This window comes from Caretta caretta, chromosome 4 (assembly GCF_965140235.1).
Source record: "Caretta caretta isolate rCarCar2 chromosome 4, rCarCar1.hap1, whole genome shotgun sequence".
NCBI classification, from domain to species: Eukaryota; Metazoa; Chordata; order Testudines; family Cheloniidae; genus Caretta; species Caretta caretta.
Window position 1 is genome coordinate 65,588,447 of NC_134209.1, and position 19,696 is coordinate 65,608,142.

A 19,696-nucleotide genomic window follows, 5' to 3' on the forward strand; every position below is an offset into this window, starting at 1 on the left:
GAGAAAGTGAAGAACTTGCCTTAAAGGATGCGTCTCTGGCAGGCTGAGGGGGAACAGTTACAGTGAGCCTGAAGGAATGTATCCCAAGGTAAGTGAATGTCAATGGCAGGGAACAGAGCTGAAATGGTACTGGGGACTAAGGCCTCCCTGGCTGATAGTGACAGACGCTTGTAAAGGGGCGAGATACATGGGGAACAAACACCCCAGGGTTAAAAAGCAGAGAGTAGAATCTGGTGAATTCCAAAGGCAAAAAGTTGCAGTTCAGCAGTATTTTTTGAGGCCCAGGGAGAAACCATCTCTTGTAAAGATGATTTAAGCCAGGGGGTTCTCAAACTTCATTGCACCGCGATTCCCTTCTGACCACAAAAATTACTACAGGACCCTGGGCGGGAGGCAAAAGGGTGGAGCCTGAGCCCTGCCACCCCAGGCTGAAGCTCCTTGGCTTCAGCTTCAGGCCCGGGCCCCAGCAAATTTAACGCTGGCCCTGGCGACCCCATTAAAATGGGGTCACAACCCACTTTGAGGTTCCGACCCACAGTTTGAGAACTGCTGATTGAAGCGTACTCAGGGAGTGGGAGAATGGCATCCCAGCCAGGGGTATCACACCAGCTTTCTCTTCAGTTTGGGGGTTGGAATTTTAAGAGGGGCTCCTACTCGCTGCCACAAGCTCCTTCTGGCACTTAAGTGATTGGAGTGATGGAGCTCTAGAGAAGGCTAAACTGCCGAGCTGCTTTCTGCTTGAGGCTGGGAACAAACTGTTCCACGTTCAGTGGCAATTTTTCAGAATCTGTGGCAACTTCCGAGGTGATGTAACCGAGATTTCTTTAGTCTCAGACTCCCTCTGTCTTTTATACATCCACTTACTGATTCATGAGCCAAAGAAAGCGAAGCCAATATAATTTACATGTTGAAAAGGAGGTATTTGAAGATATACATTAAAATAGGGCTAGCCTGCTTTCATGTACACATTCATTCACATGTGCGATAAATATTTGTGTACACATTCTCTGTTATTACTTTTCAAACCTGCACACTACTACATGGAGACAGCACCGATGATAAGAAACAGGAATAAGTATATTCTGTCTGTCTTAGGCATTTATTTAATGCCCGTTACTGTAGACTCTGGGCAAAGAGAGCTATACATTCCTGGATAGATAGCAGGCGTTAACTTTGTGAATAGTGCTTCCTCATATTTATATTACGGTTTAAAGATGAAATCTTGATCTTTAACCAAAAATAAATAGGGATTTATCTTGGGCTTCAAATGTTGATTTGAGATTTTGCATCTTGTATGTTTCACTATCACCAAACAATGTCAACAGAAGAGGAAAATTTAGAAAAATAGTTAAATATTAAACGTTGATGGACATAGTTAGCATAGACATTCTGGGGTCAATACAACCCATACTTCCAGTGCCTTGAAGGGTTTGCTCTCAGCAAAATTGTTGTGGTTCTGTTGTGCACAGTGGAGTCAGGGTATGTATGTGCTCTTCCCACACCCACTGCCACTGATTCAGAGTCCAGCTTGGTGTGGGCTCCAGATATCAGAGTGCAGGTGGAGCAGGGACAGAAGATCTGCTGCTACATGGAATCTTTCACTGGGATGGACCTGAAGTAGTTTCCATGGAGCAACTCTACAGACTTGCGAGATAGATGTTTCCATCTTGTGTACTGCACTGTTACTTGAGGATTTTATACTCTGTGTAGATGAATGAGAACTTGCAGAATCCTTTCTGCTGACACTAATGGTAACAAGACTCGGTACAGCGATGGTTTTCCAGCTTTTTTGCTCTGTGGACAACTTCACAAGAAAAAGAATCCTCTTATGGATCATCCCCCACCTCCCAAACCACTTCTTAAAATGTTCCTTTTTTGTGGGTTACTAGGAAGGGCTCCATGAGTCATGGATAACTTTTTTTTTTTAATTAATTGAAAGGGAATTAATTAATTAATTGAAAGGGAAGTATTATTGCGTGTCTCAGTGAATTCAAAGATGACACATGTGCCGTGCTTACTGATTGTATCTTCCTAGAGATTATTACTTTGAACTTAACCTGGAGTGTAATGCCTGTTATTTTGAATAACAAGGTGGAGGATGGAATGAAAGTCCAAGTAGTTATCATTGGATGGGCATGCACAATCTTGTGCTCGCTTTCGTACACTGCTGCCTTCTCCCATGGTGCGAGTCTTTCTGCCTGTGGTGACATGACACCCAAACATATAAGAGCTCAGCTTCAGAACCCCCGGAACAACTATATCACTATCCACACCAATATGTCCTTCTACTTTCCAGGTGATAAGGTACCAGGTAAGGAGTATTCATTAACTTTACAACATAGAACAGAGGTGGGCAAATTACGGCCCACGGGATTGTCCTGCCCAGCCCTTGAGCTCCTGGCTTCTCCCAGCTCCTGCCATGCTGTCCCCCCTCCCCTGCAGCCTCAGCTCGCTGTGCTGCCAGTGCCCTGGGCAGCGGGGCTGTGAGCTCCTGCTGGGAGCGTGGCTGCCAGTCCTGCTGGTCTGAGTGGCACGGTAAGGGGGTGGGGAGTTGTAAGGGGCAGGAGGTCCTGGGGGCAGTCAGGGGACGAGGAACGGGTGGTTGGATAGGCGTGGGAGTCCCGGGGGGCCTGTCAGGGGGCAAAGGTGTGGATAGGGGTGAGGGCAGTCAGGGGACAGGGAGCTGGGGCGGGGGGAGGGTTGGATATGTGCAGGGGGTCCTAGGAGGGGGCACTCAGGGGAAGTGAGAAGGAGCGGGGGGGTTGGATGGCTGGAGGTTCTGAGGGGGGCAGTCGGGGGCGGGAAGTGGGAAGGGGCGGATGGGGGGCGGGGGCTAGGTTGTCTGGGGAGGCACAGCCTTCCCTACCCGGCCCTCCATACAGTTTCGAAACCTCTATGTGCCCCTCAGGCAAAAAAGTTGGCCCACACCTGACATAGAACATTCATGAAAAAGTCACAGTGCTGCTAGTCGTTCTCTCCTGTTGTGGGTCAAGCAGAAAAATACAAAGCACAGCAGCACGGATTGTGATTACTGTGTACCTAGCAGGGAAGTTTTCTAGACTGCACTTTTGACTCATAAGGAGTAATTTTTTAAGAGGAAACTTTCATATCTATAAAAAATACATGATAGCTAATCTCAGTTAAGACATTCATCTGTGAGTTAAGGAGAAGAGGGATAATCTACACATGGAAATGCCATGAATGAGTTATAGCAGCTCTCCTCACAAGGAATAAATGTAATTACAGATACATACCATAAATGGAGGTTGCTATGTAAAATATGCATTCTTTTTTCCTCATTGTTCATCAAGACTGAAAGGATTATATTCTGCAATCAGTTACACTTCGGTAAATTCAGAGAATGAAATTGTACATTTCAATGGGGTCTTCTTCAGATTGTCCCCATATTACAGATGCTGGGCCTGAGATAATCCCCACTAAAGTCAATCAGACCCATAGATATAATGGGAAATTCTCACACAGAGAACTTTGTAGGACCGGGCCCTACGTATTTTAAATGGCAATGAAGAGGAACCTGGCCTGTAAACATATCATCCATCCTACCTACTCATTCCTATTCAAAAGACTAGGTCTTAAACAGAAATGGAGCATGCACTCTTTTGTTCAACAGGACAGTTTAGTTCTTATACAAGAGTTCTTTTCAAAATCAATCAATATGATGTATATATTACTAGTGTATAGATAGCTGTATTTTTCCAAGTATCAACTGATGATTAGTTCATAATTAAAAAAATGACTCAGCCAAAATTTCCATGTAACTTTCATGGGAAAAAAAAAGTCAACATTAAAGAATGTTCTGATATTTTCAGAATGCTTTTAGCCAGGATGGGTAAGGAATGGTGTCCTTAGCTCTGTTTGTCAGAGGGTGGAGATGGATGGCAGGAGAGAGATCACTTGATCATTACCTGTTAGGTTCACTCCCTCTGGGGCACCTGGCATTGGCCACTGTCGGCAGACAGGATACTGAGCTGGATGGACCTTTGGTCTGACCCAGTAGGGCCGTTCTTATGTTCTTAAGAGAGAAATGTAGAGGCAAAATGGCAAGCTTGGTTCCATACGGATTCCTCCTAAATTAATCAATTCCAATGAAAATTCCATTGAAAATGATTCATGTCAGAAATGCAAGTGGATGCCGTGGACAAATTTCTTTCTGTACCATGGTTTGTTTTGCAGTGACAGTGAGGAGCACTCGTGATTTCATGGGCTTTTTACTTCAAGCTCGCAGGGTATCTAATGATCAAGTTGCTGGCACTTTTGTTTTCATTCCTCCGGGTTCCAAACTGCTGACTTGTTTTGAAGATGGTGATTCTGTAACCCATTCCGACAAATCACTGAAAAGAAACCTGTCATTTGTGTGGAAGGCACCTGCCCAGCCCATTGGAGACATCAAGTTCTTGTAAGAATATATGGTTCCTAACCTTAGTTCATATCTATGGAAAGGAGTCCCAATGCCCTTACAGTTTGTTTGCCATGTTCAGTCGGGGAGGGGCAGGGAACAGGTGTTAGATATTGCTTGAAATTCACCAAATATTGGAGTAATTTCTCAGCTGCTGTAAATTGTCATAGATTTATTGTCTTCAGTGGCAATTTACTGCTCCTTTGTATTTACATAGCTTTCTCCTACTGTTAAACAATTCTGCAGATAAAAAATGACAGCCTAAATACTTTGGAAATCAGTAGCGTTGTATATGATTTCACTGATTTTTATTTACCTCCTTTAAAAAGTTAAATATAGATAGAATTGTTCACAGAACAAGTTATTGTCTTGCATCAGATAGTAACAGAGAGGACACCAGATAGCCAAGATAAGATAATATAGCTCAGTTTAGGCAGTATAAGTTATGAGTTACACTAATACATATTGCATCCAAAAATACAGTCATTAAAAGAACGCTAAAGTTGCAAAGTGAAATACTCCAGAATTAGGAAATGGCAGCTGATCTGTTGCTGCCACAGGTGTTTAATTGCTGTGTAGCCACACCCCAAGAGACTGAGGACTCCTAGGTTCAATTTCAGGGTCTGTAGGAGAGCGTTTTTAGTAGTTTTAGACCTTTCTTGTCCATCCCCAAGCTTGTCTGTCCTCCTCTGGCAGAAAAGCAGCATGGAAAATATGAGCTTGAATGATTAAAGCATGGCAAAGTTATAAACAACTGAATAGAGGGACTTACAATAGAAAATGTCTAACAGTCTCAGTTGTAGGTGGTGCTGCCAGCCCTGCTAGAATACTATTATAAAAGTAAAACTGATTCATAGATATTTAAGTCAGAAGGGACTATTATGATCATCTAGTCTGACCTCCTGCACAACGCAGGCCACAGAATTTCACCCACCACTCCTGCAAAAAACCTCACACCTATATCTGTGCTATTGGAGTCCTCAAATCGTAGTCTAAAGACTTCAAGGAGCAGAGAATCCTCCAGCAAGTGACCCGTGCCCCATGCTACAGAGGAAGGCGAAAAACCTCCACAGCCTCTTCCAATCTGCCCTGGAGGAAAATTCCTTCCCGACCCCAAATATGGCGATCAGCTAAACCCTGAGCATATGGGCAAGATTCATCAGCCAGATACTACAGAAAATTCTTTCCTGGGTAACTCAGATCCCACCCCATCTAATATCCCATCACAGGCCATTGGGCCTATTTACCATGAATATTTAATTACCAAAACCATGTTATTTCATCATACCATCTCCTCCATAAACTTATCGAGTTTAATCTTAAAGCCAGATAGATCTTTTGCCCCCACTGCTTCTCTTGGAAGGCTATTCCAGAACTTCACTCCTCTGATGGTTAGAAACCTTTGTCTAATTTCTAGTCTAAATTTCCTGGTGGCCAGTTTATATCCATTTGTTCTTGTGTCCACATTGGTACTGAGCTTAAATAATTCCTCTCCCTCTCCGGTACTTATCCCTCTGATATATTTATAGAGAGCAATCATATCTCCCCTCAACCTTCTTTTGGTTAGACTAAACAAGCCAAGCTCCTTGAGTCTCCTTTCATAAGACAAATTTTCGATTCCTCGGATCATCCTAGTAGCCCTTCTCTGTACCTGTTCCAGTTTGAATTCATCCTTCTTAAACATGGGAGACCAGAACTGCACACAGTATTCCAGGTGCGGTCTCACCAGTGCCTTGTATAACGGTACTAAAACCTCCTTATCCCTACTGGAAATACCTCTCCTGAGGCATCCCAAGACTGCATTAGCTTTTTTCACGGCCATATCACATTGGCGGCTCATAGTCATCCTGTGATCAACCAATACTCCAAGGTCCTTTTCCTCCTCCGTTACTTCTAATTGATGCATCCCTAGTTTATAACTAAAATTCTTGTTATTAATCCCTAAATGCATGACCTTACACTTCTCACTATTAAATTTCATCCTATTACTATTAGTCCAGTTTACAAGGTCATCCAGATCCTCCTGTAGGATATCTCTGTCCTTCTCTAAATTGGCAATACCTCCCAGCTTTGTATCATCCGCAAACTTTATTAGCACACTCCCACTTTTTGTGCTGAGGTCAGTAATAAAAAGATTAAATAAGATTGGTCCCAAAACCGATCCTTGAGGAACTCCACTGGTAACCTCCCTCCAGCCTGACAGTTCACCTTTCAGTAGGACCCATTGTAGTCTCCCCTTTAACCAATTCCTTATCCACCTTTTAATTTTCCTATTGATCCCCATCATATCCAATTTAACTAATGAGACTTTTTAATCAGTAACTCCCACTTGCCTCCTTGCCCATGGAAGCAGAGCTAGTAAAAGTTCTCTTTCAGTTTTTCACCAGCCCTAATTATAATTACACTACATTTTCCCTATGGTTTTTAGTGTGTTTTGTTTTTAATATAAAAAGTGTGATGGGCTAATCTATTAATATTTTTTGCATTGTTTGTTTTTAGGGTTTTTTTTAAAAGGCCTTCTGATTAGCAGAATATTATGATATTCTATTAATGGTACAGGGTGACTAAATTCTTGACTAACATATGTTATTTTTGACAGTTTATCGGTAGTCCAGTCATATTTTGTTTACTGGGTAAGGATTGAGTCTGCTATTGTATCCCACCAAATACAGAACAGAACACCTGCTGATAGTAGCAAGAAATCCAGCATTATAATGCCAACACCACTGCAAAAACCTACTGATCTAAAAGTAACTGTTACAGCAAGCAAAGGTATGTGTTATTTTACTGACAACTTAGTTCCAGTAGAATATTTTTATGGTATATTCCTTCATCCACCTAACACAAGTGACATAAATTAACCTCAGGGGTTCACTTACATAGTTACTGGGGGCTGATTGAAGTGACAGCACTCATCACCATTCAGGGTCCGGGCTTTCGTCTGAATGATGGTGGCGATATACAGTTTAAAGAGTGGTTTCAGAGTAGCAGCTGTGTTAGTCCGTATCTGCAAAAAGAAAAGGAGGACTTGTGGCACCTTAGAGACTAAAATTTATTTGAGCATAAGCTTCCGTGAGCTACGGCTCACTTCATCGGATGCAAAGCGTGTTGCCAACTTCCATGATTTTATCTTGAGTCTTGCTACAGTTGATGTTTTACTTAAAGCCCCAGCTCCTGGAGACATGAGTTCATGAGAATTTCAGCTTTCATTTAAAACAAAAGAGTTTCTAGCCTTCACAGTTGCAAAGAACAGCATGAAAACATGACCTGAGTGCACTCTGTAGATTCAAATGAAAAGAAAAAGAACCCAAAATGTACTTTTTTTTTAAATCTCAAAACTTCAAGCCAGTCTCATGATTTTGGAGGCCTGACTCATGGTTTTTGGATGCTTGGGTGTGGTGTTATTGTCTAAATAAGAGAAAGTTCTATATTTATCGTCAGTGTGACTGTTTGCATAACCTCAACTATGTGTATTGGACAAAAGGCAGGTCAGATGTCATTTCTCTCAGTTTGGACTGAGCAGGGCTTTTTCAAAGTGAATGAACGTCTAGGAAGAGCAGATAACAATTTTATCATTGCTTCAGCCATCTCAGGTGAGTGAAAATACCTTCCTTCCAAGATGGAGTAAACCATGGATCTAGACTTAAAAAATGAGCCTTGTTTCTGAAAGTATTCAGCATGGCACCTTGACTTTAATTATTTTATCTGAACTTAATTTGGGGAGGGCTTTATTGATTGACTCTCCAGTTTCCATGAGATGCCTAGATTTCTATTTTAGCTTTGTGCTGTAGAAATCAAAGTTATTATTTTTTAGTATATGAATGCAGATAATATATTAATCAATGTCATTACAAATCAAAGTTTGAAACAAACAATACAACGAAAATATACTTGTTCACTTTTCTGTGTTTCTTAAGGTTCTACTACACCCAACAGTATTACTGTCTTTACTCAGTCTGCAAAATTTATGCCTGCCAGACTGACTAAAATTGCAGTGACAAAAGTACTGGAGCCTGCTTTTGGAAGCGGACAAGACACAGAGCAACTTGATAAGGGAAAGCAACACTCTGAGACCTCTGTGGATTCAGTAGCCTTGAGGGTCAGCAGCAGACATGGAGGAGGGCAAGCCAACAGAAGCAGCATCTACAGTGATCAAAGCCTGGAGCCATCACTTGAATTTCAAGGGCTGGACATGGCGAACATCTTGCGAAGTTTCATTTTACAAGATTATACCTCCAGCCCCAGCACACCTGATGGGTAATGTACTGAATCTGAATACAACTACTTCTCCAAAAGTTATGGAAGGAGTAAATTAGCACCTGTTTCTCCATGGGGCAAGTGGTGCCCATGTGGCAAGCTGTGCATTCCTATTAGGTATTTGCATATTGAGATTTTGAAAATTACTCAGCCCCTTTTGGGGCTGGGTGTGATGTAAACTGAAGCTAATACAACACTCGGACTCTCTTTAAATAGAACTGTGGAGAAGTTATTCAGACACCACAGTGATAAGCACAGTACAAATGCCTAGATGGACAGACTAGACTGAAGAGTGTTTAGACTTACAAGGCTCAAGATGTAATAAAAAATCAACTTATATTTAGATTTTTCTAAAAATAATCAAAGAAATTACAAATCTAGCAGGGCTATCCTTCCATCACTGTGGAGAAGGAAAAGGAGAACTGAACTAGTGGATTGCAAAAGTTTGGATTCAATGGGACTTGGGCAGGATTGGGTCCAATAGGCGTCTATATAATTGGGGTGGGGAGGAAGATAAATTTGGTACTGAACATTCTGCATTATCTTATCTGTACAGTACTTGCGTCGGATTGCATGACTGCTGTCTCTATGGGCCCCTCTCATCACAATAAATGTGTATCTCATGAGGCTATTCTAGCGGGCAACATTTTTAATAAAGTACAGACTCTGTTTTTTCATTGCAATTTGTACAGCTAGACCAAATATATTAAACTTATCCTTCCTTTTCCAATATTTTAGACCACCAAGCATCTCAGGTGCTTCCACATCACAGTTGTGTTTGACATGTAAGGAAGATATACAGGTAAGAACTGAGTGGGGTGTTTTCTATTGTTCGGGTTCCCCTAAGACCTCTTCAGTTCCCTAAAAACTAAGTTTGGCTCTAGTCTCATCACTCAGCTTCCTTTATCAGCATAGAATCAAATTACATTTGAGTTGACCGGGCTTAAGCGTAGGGGTTGGGTACAGGGTATGCCACACATCCAACCCTATTCCTTTATATACACTTACAGTGCATCACATGATTTGGGATTGGCGTTGTCTTTTTGTAGGAACCAATCCCTGTACAGCATGCTCTACCTACACGCTGTCCATGGACAACTTACTCTTAACCTCATTTTACATTCTAGGCTTATCTGATCCATTTTTATCTTGGCCATTTAAGTGATTCCCTGGATGTTTCCCCTTATTTTAGCTTAGTACAGACGTTCTGTTTCCAGCCTGCTGATCCATTTACCTCCCTAATCCCATCTCCCAAGAAACGAGGCCTCACCCATGTCCAATTACTCACATCAAACCAGGCCTGCATCTGCTGAAATGGAAAATTATTGGAAGCAGGTGGAAGTTTTAGCAGCAGATGACAATAAAACCTTTTGCATCTTAACAGCAGCATGTGTTCTGAATATGCCACATGTTACTAAAGCTATTTTAACACTGTTAGAGTTTTGAATGTTTTCACTACCAGTAGAGCCATGTGCCTTGATTACTAGGAGTTCAACTGTAAAATGATCTAAAAAACCTTTTCACTGCATAGCAATGACATGATTTGAAAGTGCAACAATTTGAGATGTTTTTGGTTTAGAACCCTGCATTGGTTGCCATGGGGAAGCTGGAAAGCTCCTTTTTCCAGTGATCCTGTTTCTAGCCCTGAAAGGCTGACATATTAAAGCTGTCAGTGTCTAAGACTTAATATGGTCTGTTCTGAGTCTTAGGCAGTTGTGGCACCTTAGAGACTAATCAATTTATTTGAGCATAAGCTTTTGTGAGCTACAGCTCACTTCATCGGATACATTAATGTATCTCACAAAAGCTTATGCTCAAATAAATTGGTTAGTCTCTAAGGTGCCACAAGTACTCCTTTTCTTTTTGCGGATACAGACTAACACAGCTGCTACTCTGAAATCAGGCAGTTGTATTCTTTTGGGGGAGATGCCACTATCTCTCTATATCTATTGTGACAAAACGGCTGATGTTGGTATGGTGGGCCCCGTGCTTTTCTTGGCAGGGGGCTAAGACATCACCCCTTGCCGCAGCTCTTGGGGTGGTGAGGACCCCGCTAGTGGCCTGGGAAAGTAGTAAAGGAGGGAAGCGGGGGAGGGGTCTGGGTTTACTCTACATTCTGAGCCTGAGCCCCAGCCCCTCTCAACCCCTGCGGGTTTCTTACCCTCTTCCCCCTTGGGTAGGGTTACCCTCGGTCCTTAGATGCTGGGGGAGGGAGTCTCCCTTACTTCAGTTCTCTGGTCTTTCAGGTCTCAGCAACACACCTCCAAGCTCCAGTCCTCTCTCCTTCCTCACACAACCTGACTGCCTGAAGCAGGGGGTTTTATTAGGTTCCTGACAGGGCCTTAATTGACTACAGGTGCTCCGATTAACCTGCAACAACCCTTCCTAGTCTACAGGGAACCACGCCTTAATTAGCCTAGGGCTTATATATTTCTCCTCTCCCACTGCTCCCTGGCCCTCCTGTATCACACTATCTCTCTCTCTCTCTCTCTCTCTATATGAATGAACGAATGAAACAAGCCTGACCCAAAGCCCCATATCCAAGCGTGGCCCAGAGATGGAGCTATGTTAATCTGTATTACCGCTGAGCACTACCTGTGTTTTCATTGCACACCACTCCTCTCAGAGATCTTTTCTTGCAGAAATGGATGAGTTTACTGCTTTGTTTTCCTGCTTAGCTTTAAACAATTTGCAAAACCTAAAACCCTTTAAAAGAGTTCTCGTTCACCCCACTGTAAATACTGATTTCAGAACATACCCCATGGTCTGGGGCTCATTGACCCACATAACGTGTAGCCCGTGTACAGCAATTTACTAGTCCTTTGAACTCTGAAACGACATAACATATGAAGTGCTCACATAAATTTATCAGGAAGTACAGTAAGCTTAAACAGGCACTCTGGCATGGGAATGCAGCGCTTCTGAATGTGCAAGGACAACTTGGCTTTGTTTAGGCAGCTAAATGCCCTACATCTTGTTTTAAAGCAAAGTACACCAGCTAGAAACATTTCAGGTCATTTCCGCTCTCTCGTTTCAGTGTATGTTCAGACATAGTGATGAGATTGTATGAGCTGTTATTCTGAGCTGTACCTCTTAGCAGGCAGTCAACATCCTGAAATCCTCTTTAGCCTGAATGAGGTGTACAGACCCAGGCAGTGGGGCTGATTCTGTTATCGCTTACTTTGATGTAAAACAGGATCAACTCCATTGAAGTCAAAGCATTTACACTAATGTAAAAGCATTGTGGGCGAGACTGGATTCAAACCCATTGTGTTTATGGGTATCTGGCCTGTTCCTGCTTTGACCAGACAGCTGGGGTCACCCTAGCCAATTTGTGAAATGCACTGCTGCAGGAGGCCTCCAACTGCAGCTTGTTACTTCAGGTGCAGCATCCTCCTTCGGCAGCCAGGGTTTGCAGTGGTGCCGTCGGACGCAGCTTTTGCTTTGTTTTGTGCCTGCTGCTTCCTGCTGTCTCCCTGGTGTCTCTGTGCTTTAGGGGAGGCAGAAAGCAAGCAGCAGGGAGAAGAGCTGATTCTAGGTACAGCGCTTGTCCCATCCCATACAAGTAGCAGCATGTTTCCTCCTCTCCCGTGTTTCAGAGATGGTAGGATTTAGGGACGATACACTGAGAACAAGTGTGTGTGTGTGTGTGTGTAATTGGAGACAGCGTCTGAATTGGGGGTTTGGATAAACTAGGAAAGTTATGGGTGGTGGATGAACTGAGGGGTCCTGCATGAATGGGGGGTGAGGTGAGGGCAGGGCCTGAACTGAGGTGGTGGCAGTGAGGGCTGAAGGGATGAACTGACAGACTTGGAGAGGTATGAACTGGGAAAAGGAAGGCCTGGAGAGATCAACTGGGGCTGGGTGGCTGGAGCAATGACTTGGAAGGGGACAAACTGGAGATTAACTAGGAAGGAAAGAGGCTGTTGGGAGATGCTGGGGAAAGAAGAACTGTCGGGAGATAAACAGGTGGAGCCTGAGGTTGAGGAGGATAGATGAACTGGGGACCTGGATGGGAACTAGGGCAGGAGATGGAGAGGGAGAATGGATTCGAGTGGGGGATAAAGGGAATAGAGAGGTTATGTGGTAAGAGGGAGAACACTACGCAGAATACAGAGAAGGGGAGCAACAAGGGACAATAAAATCCCGGGTCTGGGAGGTAAGAGGATGCCATAAGGAGAGAGAAACATGGGAAGCCAGAGAATCAAGGGAGAGAACAAATGAGAAGTATTTAGGAGAATCCAGAAGAGAAAAAGGAGAAGAGAGGGAAATAGAGGAGAGAGCAGTGAGAAATTGGACAAGAGAACAGGTGCAGTGGAGTCAAAGGTGAGATAATGTGGATCATTTGGGCAAAGGGGATGGGCAAGAAAAAATGAAAGAAGGGAAAGGAGAGAGAAAGAAAGAAAAGACACACCGAGAACAAAGGAGAAGAGAATTTTACAAATCAGGAAAGAAAGGACAGAATGAATCCAAAATGGAAGGAGAGAAACAAAGGGTGAAAAAATTGAGGTAGGAATCTGCAGGAAAAGACATGTTTTCAGGTTAGTTAATTGTAGTGAAGAAGCGGCAAAGAGTCCTGTGGCACCTTATGGACTAACAGACGTATTGGAGCATAAACTTTCATGGGTGAATACCCACTTCGTCGGATGTGGGTATTCACCCACGAAAGCTTATGCTCCAATACGTCTGTTAGTCTATAAGGTGCCACAGGACTCTTTGCTGCTTTTACAGATCCAGGCTAACACGGCTACTCCTCTGTAGTAAAGAAGTCTCTGCATCCCATAGTATTTTCCAGGTAGATAGCCCTTTTTCCATTTGGGGGAAAGGACTGGGCTGGCTGTTCCAAGTATCTGCGCTGTATTGAAACTGCTAGTTAGCGACTCTCGATTCTGCAGTTTAATCACTGAAATTCTTATTTGCTGTCTACATTTTACTGTCATATTTACCTTCTTCAGTGGTAACCTCTCCCACAAACTGAGCTATTGCTGTCTATCCCCTACTTTGCCTCACAGCTCACCAGGACTCCTGCCAGACTGGCTACCCAGCAAGCTTTTTAAACACCCACTAATGACATCAGAGGCCAAGAGCTTTTCTGGTGTAATTGATGGATGTGCTAAAGAGCCTGCTGGACTGCTCAAGTTCCATAGAAACCAGCTACTAAGGGCCTGATCCAAACTCAAACTGGTCACCCATAGACACCACTGGTTCGGGATCAGGCAGCAACTGTGCAATGTGAAGGTAAGAGTTCAGTGTAGGTCTCAGATTCATTTCTTTCAGGGGCATCTCCAAAATCCTCAGATTGCCTCTGCAGTCAGTCTTGATTAAGATCTATAGTGAAGTCTAGGCTAAAGTCTAGCCTGGGGTCTCATTTTGTGACTGCTAAAACAAGGTGCTTTGAAACAAGAAGAAACTGAGAAACAAGAGTGTTAACAAAATACTAATTCACATTGTTTGGGATGGTTCAGCATTATTTACAGGTGGTAGTTTTCCAACTGACAGTGCAGCATGGGAAAGCAGGCAATTTTAGGCCAGGGCTGGGTTATTGAACTTTAAAATCCTATGGGGCCTTTTCCTTTTATTTAAACAGTAGCAAAGGGGGAGGTAAACTAAATTCTTCTGTGACTCCCCTGCCCCAAAGGCCTGATCCAAAGCCCAGGAAAGTTAATGGGCATCTTTTTGTTGATGTGGCAGCATGATCCTGGCATTAGTGAAGTGTAATCATTCGGTGTGCTCAGGTGCCTATTTTACATTTTTGAGCAAGATAAGTTAAGTGACTGTAGGCCTGGTGAAAGGTGCCAGGTACCAGCCCCAGAAATTGGAGTCCTTTATACAGAGACTGGCACCTTGATGGGGTAAGTTTCCTACTCTGCCCTACCAACTTGCTTCCTCTCTGAGCAATGGGACCAGCTGAGAGTGTCTATTCCATCTATGACAGGTTTCAGAGGAACAGCCGTGTTAGTCTGTACTCGCAAAAAGAAAAGGAGTACTTGTGGCACCTTAGAGACTAACCAATTTATTTGAGCATGAGCTTTCGTGAGCTACAGCTCACTTCATCAGATGTATACCGTGGAAACTGCAGCAGACTTTATATACACACAGAGAATATGAAACAATACCTCCTCCCACCCCACTGTTCTGCTGGTAATAGCTTATCTAAAGTGATCAACAGGTGGGCCATTTCCAGCACAAATCCAGGTTTTCTCACCCTCCACCCCCCCACACAAATTCACTCTCCTGCTGGTGATAGCCCATCCAAAGTGACAACTCTTTACATAATCAAGTCTGGCTATTTCCTGCATAGATCCAGGTTTTCTCACATCCCCCCCACCCCCATACACACACAAACTCACTCTCCTGCTGGTAATAGCTCATCTAAACTGACCACTCTCCAAGTTTAAATCCAAGTTAAACCAGAACATCGGGGGGGGGGGGGGGTAGGAAAAAACAAGAGGAAACAGGCTACCTTGCATAATGACTTAGCCACTCCCAGTCTCTATTTAAGCCTAAATTAATAGTATCCAATTTGCAAATGAATTCCAATTCAGCAGTTTCTCGCTGGAGTCTGGAATTGAAGTTTTTTTGTTTTAAGATAGCGACCTTCATGTCTGTGATTGCGTGACCAGAGAGATTGAAGTGTTCTCCGACTGGTTTATGAATGTTATAATTCTTGACATCTGATTTGTGTCCATTTATTCTTTTACGTAGAGACTGTCCAGTTTGACCAATGTACATGGCAGAGGGGCATTGCTGGCACATGATGGCATATATCACATTGGTGGATGTGCAGGTGAACGAGCCTCTGATAGTGTGGCTGATGTTATTAGGCCCTGTGATGGTGTCCCCTGAATAGATATGTGGGCACAATTGGCAACGGGCTTTGTTGCAAGGATAAGTCCCTGGGTTAGTGGTTCTGTTGTGTGGTATGTGGTTGTTGGTGAGTATTTGCTTCAGGTTGCGGGGCTGTCTGTAGGCAAGGACTGGCCTGTCTCCCAAGAGTTGTGAGAGTGTTGGGTCATCCTTTAGGATAGGTTGTAGATCCTTAATAATGCGTTGGAGGGGTTTTAGTTGGGGGCTGAAGGTGACCGCTAGTGGCGTTCTGTTATTTTCTTTGTTAGGCCTGTCCTGTAGTAGGTAACTTCTGGGAACTCTTCTGGCTCTATCAATCTGTTTCTTTACTTCTGCAGGTGGGTATTGTAGTTGTAAGAAAGCTTGACAGAGATCTTGTAGGTGTTTGTCTCTCTCTGAGGGGTTGGAGCAAGTGCGGTTGTATCGCAGAGCTTGGCTGTAGACGATGGATCGTGTGGTGTGGTCAGGGTGAAAGCTGGAGGCATGCAGGTAGGAATAGCGGTCAGTAGGTTTCCGGTATAGGGTGGTGTTTATGTGGCCATTGTTTATTAGCACTGTAGTGTCCAGGAAGTGGATCTCTTGTGTGGACTGGACCAGGCTGAGGTTGGTGGTGGGATGGAAATTGTTGAAATCATGGTGGAATTCCTCAAGGGCTTCTTTTCCATGGGTCCAGATGATGAAGATGTCATCAATATAGCGCAAGTAGAGTAGGGGCTTTAGGGGACGAGAGCTGAGGAAGCGTTGTTCTAAATCAGCCATAAAAATGTTGGCATACTGTGGGGCCATGCGGGTACCCATAGCAGTGCCGCTGATCTGAAGGTATACATTGTCCCCAAATGTGAAATAGTTATGGGTAAGGACAAAGTCACAAAGTTCAGCCACCAGGTTAGCCGTGACATTATCGGGGATAGTGTTCTTGACGGCTTGTAATCCATCTTTGCGTGGAATGTTGGTGTAGAGGGCTTCTACATCCATAGTAGCCAGGATGGTGTTATCAGGAAGATCACCGATGGATTGAAGTTTCCTCAGGAAGTCAGTGGTGTCTCGAAGGTAGCTGGGAGTGCTGGTAGCGTAGGGCCTGAGGAGGGAGTCTACATAGCCAGACAATCCTGCTGTCAGGGTGCCAATGCCTGAGATGATGGGGCGCCCAGGATTTCCAGGTTTATGGATCTTGGGTAGTAGATAGAATATCCCAGGTCGGGGTTCCAGGGGTGTGTCTGTGCGGATTTGATCTTGTGCTTTTTCAGGGAGTTTCTTGAGCAAATGCTGTAGTTGCTTTTGGTAACTCTCAGTGGGATCATAGGGTAATGGCTTGTAGAAACTCGTGTTGGAGAGCTGCCGAGCAGCCTCTTGTTCATATTCCGACCTATTCATGATGACAACAGCACCTCCTTTGTCAGCCTTTTTGATTATGATGTCAGAGTTGTTTCTGAGGCTGTGGATGGCATTGCGTTCCGCATGGCTGAGGTTATGGGGCAAGTGATGCTGCTTTTCCACAATTTCAGCCCGTGCACATCGGCGGAAGCACTCTATGTAGAAGTCCAGTCTGCTGTTTCGACCTTCAGGAGGAGTCCATCTAGAATCCCTCTTTCTGTAGTGTTGGCAGGGAGACCTCTGTGGATTAGTATGTTGTTCAGAGGTATTTTGGAAATATTCCTTGAGACGGAGACGTCGAAAATAGGATTCTAGGTCACCACAGAACTGTATCATGTTCGTGGGGGTGGAGGGGCAGAAGGAGAGGCCCCGAGATAGAACAGCTGCTTCTGCTGGGCTGAGAGTATAGTTGGATAGGTTAACAATATTGCTAGGTGGGGTGAGGGAACCATTGCTGTGGCCCCTTGTAGCATGTAGTAGTTTAGAAAGTTTAGTGTCCTTTTTCTTTTGTAGAGAAGCAAAGTGTGCGTTGTAAATGGCTTGTCTAGTTTTAGTAAAATCCAGCCACGAGGAAGTTTGTGTGGAAGGTTGGTTCTTTATGAGAGTATCCATTTTTGAGAGCTCATTCTTAATCTTAAAAAACTTCAATTCCAGACTCCAGCGAGAAACTGCTGAATTGGAATTCATTTGCAAATTGGATACTATTAATTTAGGCTTAAATAGAGACTGGGAGTGGCTAAGTCATTATGCAAGGTAGCCTGTTTCCTCTTGTTTTTTCCTACCCCCCCCCCCCCCCCCCCAGATGTTCTGGTTTAACTTGGATTTAAACCTGGAGAGTGGTCAGTTTAGATGAGCTATTACCAGCAGGAGAGTGAGTTTGTGTGTGTATGGGGGTGGGGGGGATGTGAGAAAACCTGGATCTATGCAGGAAATAGCCAGACTTGATTATGTAAAGAGTTGTCACTTTGGATGGGCTATCACCAGCAGGAGAGTGAATTTGTGTGGGGGGGTGGAGGGTGAGAAAACCTGGATTTGTGCTGGAAATGGCCCACCTGTTGATCACTTTAGATAAGCTATTACCAGCAGGACAGTGGGGTGGGAGGAGGTATTGTTTCATATTCTCTGTGTGTATATAAAGTCTGCTGCAGTTTCCACGGTATACATCTGATGAAGTGAGCTGTAGCTCACGAAAGCTCATGCTCAAATAAATTGGTTAGTCTCTAAGGTGCCACAAGTACTCCTTTTCTTATTCCATCTATGGCATTCTCTGATGAGATATCAAGCAAGGGTGTCAGTTGTGTCCATTAGGAACTCTGCTGAATGCACCAACTCGTTTCACAAAGACCAATAAACAACCATTGGCTATTGTCCTTGGTTATTCCCAAACTAGGCGGCAAGGAGTCCTTGTCCTTGAATCAGTGGCAAGGAGCTGAAAGAGCCAATTAAATCCCACAAGCTATTTAGACTCTCATCAGATGTTTTGTCACATTTTTGCTTTTAAGGAGATTGCTGTGAATTCCAACCAGGAGATGACAAAACCTGTGTTGCATGCTACAGCTTCACTTTCCACCCAGCTTTGGTACACTTACCTGTTTGCAGTTCCAGGGACAGTGTCACAGCATAGAGACAGGGAGGCTGACTTGGATGTCTCCAGCAGTTTATCATCAGCTTCGAGGCAGATGACAGAGAGGCGGTCAGTGACAGAGAAGGCTTCAGCAAACTTCTTGCTGCAGTCAGAACTAGCAGTTTCCGGAGGGGAGGAGGAGAACCAAGAGGAGGTTGCTGGGAGTACACTTCCATGGGTGACCAGACCCATACCTGATGCTGCTGTTCCTGGGAAAGGAGCAGAACACCCCAGAAGAGGGACACAATTCATAGCAGCCCAACTTGGCATTCTCCTTGGCTGTACGGCTGCCCTCGGCATGGCCCTGGCTGCTGGGCTGCGCTGCATCCATGCCCAGTATTGTCACAAGCGAACAGAAGTGTCCTTTAGTGAACCAGACAATGATGTCATCACAATGAGAGAAGGTGGGGAGATGATGCAATTCAGGAAGATACGGGAAAACAGTTTTGTCCTGGTGCAGGCCGAGTACAACTGGATCAGCCCATCAGGCAGTGGAAAAAAGACAGTCATCTAAAAATACCTGAAAATCCCACATAGTGCTTTATAGATTAGGTAGCGTCATATGTAGGGCAAATGGTAAAAATTAATCAGAATGTCTAATGTGAATACAGGAAGCTGTTGTAGTGTAGCTCCTATATATAAAACCATCTCAGTAAATATACTCGAACTGAAAAATGATGGAAGTAGATGCATGTTGTGATCACAGTACAAATGCATGCAACTCAGTTACAGATGTTATGAAAATCAGATGTTCTAAATTACAGATGCTATGAAAATATAAGTAGACGTATTGTTTAAAGTGTTACACTTAACACAATAAATATTGTATAGCTACTCATTAACTGTGCTATTGTAGCCATTACATTTCCTTTGTTGCCTTAAGGTATAATCAAAAATAGAAATTATTCCACTGCACTTTGGTGTCGTCTCTTATTTATTCTCGGCAAAAGTTTCTGGTGTCTTATTTTCTTCTTCTAGAAAACAGACAAAGGTGATCTTAACCTCAGTTCTCACTTAAAACTTCATATATTTTGACTGTGTGAGAGAGACTTCTCAAATCAGTAAAATATTTGACACTTGAATTCAAGTTCCTATTCAAAAATACAAAGAGATGACATGTCAGTTGAGAAAATTGATCTGAAGAAGGCAGCAGCTGGCTGGCATTATTGAAGAGATTT

General features: G+C 43.7%; 1 protein-coding gene across 2 annotated transcripts; it reads left to right on the plus strand.

Moving 5' to 3' along the window:
- REELD1 (reeler domain containing 1) lies at positions 1–19,421 on the plus strand. 2 transcript variants are annotated; one of them, XM_048848035.2, is made up of 7 exons: positions 1–88; positions 2,036–2,311; positions 4,195–4,417; positions 7,017–7,189; positions 8,335–8,674; positions 9,413–9,476; positions 18,397–19,421. In XM_048848035.2, the coding sequence occupies exons 2-7, from the start codon at positions 2,068–2,070 to the stop codon at positions 19,030–19,032; spliced, it is 1,680 nt and encodes a 559-aa protein (XP_048703992.1). In that variant the 5' UTR covers positions 1–88; positions 2,036–2,067; the 3' UTR covers positions 19,033–19,421. The 2 variants fall into 2 exon arrangements, with proteins under 2 accessions (XP_048703992.1, XP_048703994.1); XM_048848037.1 differs by having other exon boundaries at positions 4–88; positions 2,092–2,311.
- Positions 19,422–19,696: the final 275 nt, after the last annotated feature.

Coding starts and splice junctions, on each gene's coding strand:
- REELD1 (XM_048848035.2), top strand. CDS start 2,068: ATGCCTGTTATTTTGAATAACAAGGTGGAGGATGGAATGAAAGTCCAA. Junction 4,418..7,016: donor ATTGGAGACATCAAGTTCTT/GTAAGAATATAT, acceptor TATTTTTGACAG/TTTATCGGTAGTCCAGTCAT. Junction 8,675..9,412: donor AGCCCCAGCACACCTGATGG/GTAATGTACTGA, acceptor CCAATATTTTAG/ACCACCAAGCATCTCAGGTG.